Raw genomic sequence first — 4,734 nt, 5'->3', positions numbered from 1 at the left:
CAATTCTTGCAAATGTTGTTGCTTGATGGTTGTTTTGTGGTTGAGTTCATTCGAGAGCTAAGTGGAAGATATCCAATAGGAGAAGAAAAAATTATCAATACTAGTGTTGGTTACATATTTGATCAAGTGACTCGAGACTTGATGTTACTAGAAAATCAACTTCCCTTCTTTATCCTCGACAAGCTTCATCACATGACAAAGCAAGATAATGAGTTACCATTTGCAATAATGGCAAAATATTGCTTTCCTATTAACTTGCCAAAAACGACTCATCTAGCACTTTTAAAGCTATATTATAATGCAAATGCAGGAAATATCAAACATTTACTTCATCTAATACACATGTCATGGCATCTTGTGAATCCTAACACATATCCCGGAAAGAAAAGCTTATGCTGCAATCCTTTGCAAATATTTAGGTCGAAAGAAGAGCCGAAAGATAAGGATAACAAGGTCATGCCAAATGCAACAGAGCTTTCCGGAGCTGGAGTTAACTTCACAAATTTCGGAAATATTTATGGCTCGTATGACAAAGAAGGTATTTTGTATACAAGTTTATTAGAGGATATTTTGGATACAAGTTATTTTGATATAAAGTTCGAGAATGGACTGATGAAAATCCCTTGCCTTGATATCTTTGATAGTACCGAGTCCAATCTGAGAAATCTCATTACTTTTGAACAACAATATGATGTACATCATAAATATTTCAGTGATTTTACGGCTCTCATGGATTATCTTATCGACTCAGAAAAAGATGTGAGTTTGCTTCGCCAGAAAGTAATCATTGTTAACGAGATAGGAGAGGACAAAGAAGTCACTAGAATCTTCAATACAATTGGAAAAGGGGTTAGAACTTCACACGGCTTTAAATACAAAGAAGGATACAGAAAAATACTTCAACATTGTGATAAACCATGGAACAGAATGCATGCAAGTTTGATCCATAATCACTTTAGTAGTCCTTGGGTAGGAGCTTCGACTGTGGCAGCTATTATACTCCTCATACTCACAACTATACAAACTATTCTAGCATTCACTGGTGGCGTTAAGTAGCTAGTAATTGTTTTTATTATCATAATGGTCTGAAGATCTCAATTGTAGTGCTTCTTTACAACTCCATGCATGTAATTTGCATGTGTGTTGATGAGCTAAAGAGCATTTCATTAATTCTATTTCCCCCTTCTGTATGTATTGGGCTTGTAGTTGAATGCTTATTAGTTTATTTCAAGTATTTATTGACCTTGAGGTTTATTAACTGTGTTGATTTTTTAAGTGGTTTATTTTATTATTAAGGAATTATAACTGAATTACAAAATGTGTTATAACTTTTTGTGATTTTTGACTTAAATCCTTTGATTCCTATATTTATTCATAGCATTACTAGATTAATAATGCATATCATGATCACAAAAAAAAATGGTACAATTTGTGTAAATGCTAATGCAGGAATTTATGTCACAACTGATCCATTATTCATGTAACTTGTGTGCTTCGTGGACTTAATAATATTGCATTTAAGTAGTATTTATGGATTATAGATTTGACAATGCATGATATGTGCTCCATCTTCAACATTGTGAAAAGCCATGTAGTCGAATGATGGCAAGTTTGAGGCACAACTATTTTTAGAGTCCTAGCTATCACACGCGCTGTTAAGAATTAGTCTTTGATGTAACTATGCAACACAACGGTTGACCGAGAGTTTCCTCATTATGCAATTTGTGCGTTGATGAGCTTAATATTGTCTCACAAGTCACACCTACTGATAGTGTCAATTTTCTGATTATAATGAAGCAAATCTAAGCTTCCATTGAAGAACTACAGTTACAACAAAGAAATGTGCAGAGAGAATTGAAAATAAGAGAAGATATTTTTATTTTGTTTTGCTTAGCCGATTCTATGCAGTACAAGTTCTATTTATAGATCTGTCTCCCTCACTCTATGCATGCTATGCCTCTAAAATTACAGCTCATTGACAGTTGGTATGACAGTTGTTATAACTAACTCTAACTGACTCCTCTCTTACCTCTCAACTAATTGGCTTAACAGATTGTTATTGTGCCACTAACACATTCAACATTCACTCCATATTTCAACATTCCGCCTCAAGCAGAAGGTCGAAACACATCTAGCACTCCTAGTTTGGACAACAGAGAGTGATGTTGAGCAACTCCAAGTCCTTTTGTGAACAAGTCTGCTGGCTGAGCTTTTGTCTGCAAGTATTCTGTTCGGATCAATTCATTATTTATTTTTTTCCTCACAAAATGACAATCAATTTCTATGTGCTTTGTATGCTCATGGTACATAGGATTTGCAGCTATCTGCATGGCAGCCTTGTTGTTACAACATAATGTCACTGGTTTGGCAACTGACACTCATAAATCTTTCAAGATACCAACTAACTACACCACTTCTGATACAGCAGCTGCCATACTTTTATATTCAGCCTTTGCTGAGCTGCGATTTACTGTGTGTTGTTTCTTAGATTTCCAAGAAGTTAGTGAACTTCCCATTTGAACTACATAACTGGAAACTGATCTTCTTATGTTCGGACATTATGCCCAATCTGAGTCGCAAAAGGCTACTAAGTTCATGTCTGTATTTTTCTTTAACAGTATTCCCAGACCTGGTACATTTTTCACAATCTTACTGCCCTTAATGCCGCTTCCCAATGTGATTCTTTAGGGTGTTTCATAAACTGGCTTAAGACTTGGATTGCAAAAAAGATGTCAGGTCTTGTGATTGTCAAATAAATCAACTTTTCTACTAGCCTTTGATAACTAGTAATATTTGATAACACGGGATCATTATTTTTTCCCACCACTTGATCATAATCTATTGTAGTAATCTTTACATTCATCTCCATTGGTGTTGAGGCTGGTCTACCACCACTCATGCCAACTCCTAAAATCAACTCTAATGTGTACTTTCTTTGATTCAGAATTATCCCTTTGTTGGATCTCATTACTTCAATACCCAAGAAGTACTTGAGCACTCCAGAATCCTTCACTTTGAACCTGTTATGCAACATTTGCTTTGTTGCATCAATCATGTGTTGTGAACTACCTATAATTAACAAATCGTCAACATAGATGAGAATCACCACTATGTTTGTTCTATCACTTTTTGTGAAAAGAGAGTGATCATAATGATTTTGAGAGTAGCCTCCTTCTATAAAGGTAGTAGACAATTTAATGTTCCATTATCGTGAAGCTTGTTTTAAACCATATAGTGACTTCAACAATTTGCACACTTTGTTTTCTCCTTGCGTCTAAAATCCTTGTGGCACAGTCATGTACACATCTTCATATAAATCACCTTGTAAGTATACATTGTTTACATCCATTTGATATAAAGGCCAATCCTTGGCTGCTGCAACTGTAATAACTGATCTAACGGAGACCATTTTGGCCACTGGAGAAAAAGTTTCATAATAGTCCAGCCCTTCTTGTTGAGTGTACCCCTTAGCTATCAACCTAGCCTTATACTTGCTCATTTGGAACCAATAACATATTTACCTATAGGAAGATCAACTAGATCCCAGGTATGATTAGCCTCCAACGCCCCTATTTTATCCTGCATAGCTGAGGTCCATTGTGGATATTTGGAGGCTTCTTGAAAGGATTTTGGTTCGGTGGGAGAAGATAAAGAGCTCAAGAAAGCTTGGTAAGAACTAGGGAGGCGAAAGTAAGACACATAGTTAGAGATGGGAAAAAGGCAATTGGTGGTAGGTTTGGTGGTAGTAACATAGTCAGTGAGCTAGATTGGTGGCTTGTACGGTCTACTTGGTCGGAGATATGGCAAGTTCTCTTCTGGCAATATTAGTGCACACTCTACTGGTATCACATCTACCGTAGCTTCTACTGGTAGCTCAGCTGGAGGCCTGTTTGTGGTAACCTCTGGTTCATGGTGAAAAGTATCCATATGTGTCTCACTAGACACAAAATCACCTGTAACAGGCTGATCAAAAGAAGAACAATTAGGATCATGATAAGAACATCCCAAATAAGGTGAGGCTGCCTCAATATTATAATATATGGATGACACCACTCTAAACATGTTAGTGGTCAGTTGGTCCTTGCCATCCTTAAAAGGAAAAGAAAATTCCCTGAAGACCACATCCCTGCTAATAAAGAGTAGGTTATCATCTAGATCAAGGATTTGATAGACTTTTTGAGTCTCTGAGTATCCAAGAAACACTACTCTTCTGGACCTACTACCAAATTTATCCTGTTTGGGCAGCCTACTAACATAGCAAAGACACCCAAACACCTTTAAATGATCTAGTGAAGGAGCCTTCACAAACAATACCTCATATGGATATTTCCCATCTAAGACAGGTGTAGGCAGTTTATTGATCAAATACACAGCAGTTTTCACACATTTACCCTAAAGCCTGATAGGCATTGTACTTTGAAATCTCAAAGCTCTTGCTACCTCGAGTATATGTCTATGTTTTCTCTCTACTACTTTATTTTGTTGTGGAGTGTATGCACAACTACTTTGATGGATGATTCCATGTTTCACAAATAACTCACTACATTTTAAGTTTAAAAACCCTGTGCCATTGTCTGTTCTAATAGTTTTCACAGTAGTTTTAAATTGATTGGAAATCAACACAAGAAAATAAGTTAAAACTACTATTACTTCATATTTAGATTGGAGTAGGAAAGTCAAAGTGTATCTACTACAGTCATCAACAATAGTAACAAAGTAAGACTTGTCATCATA

At 36.1% G+C, this 4,734-nt stretch overlaps 1 protein-coding gene across 1 annotated transcript; it reads left to right on the top strand.

Annotated features, from left to right (window-relative positions):
- Positions 1-3: 3 nt before the first annotated feature.
- Positions 4-1,310, top strand: LOC124893559 (UPF0481 protein At3g47200-like; the record flags this gene model as incomplete). Its single annotated transcript, XM_047404529.1, has 1 exon — positions 4-1,310. A coding segment is annotated over one exon (1,053 nt), but the record flags the coding sequence as incomplete, so codon positions are not given.
- Positions 1,311-4,734: the final 3,424 nt, after the last annotated feature.

This window comes from Capsicum annuum, unplaced genomic scaffold (assembly GCF_002878395.1).
Source record: "Capsicum annuum cultivar UCD-10X-F1 unplaced genomic scaffold, UCD10Xv1.1 ctg61590, whole genome shotgun sequence".
Lineage (NCBI taxonomy): Eukaryota > Viridiplantae > Streptophyta > Magnoliopsida > Solanales > Solanaceae > Capsicum > Capsicum annuum.
This window is presented reverse-complemented; position numbering and strand designations above follow the sequence as displayed.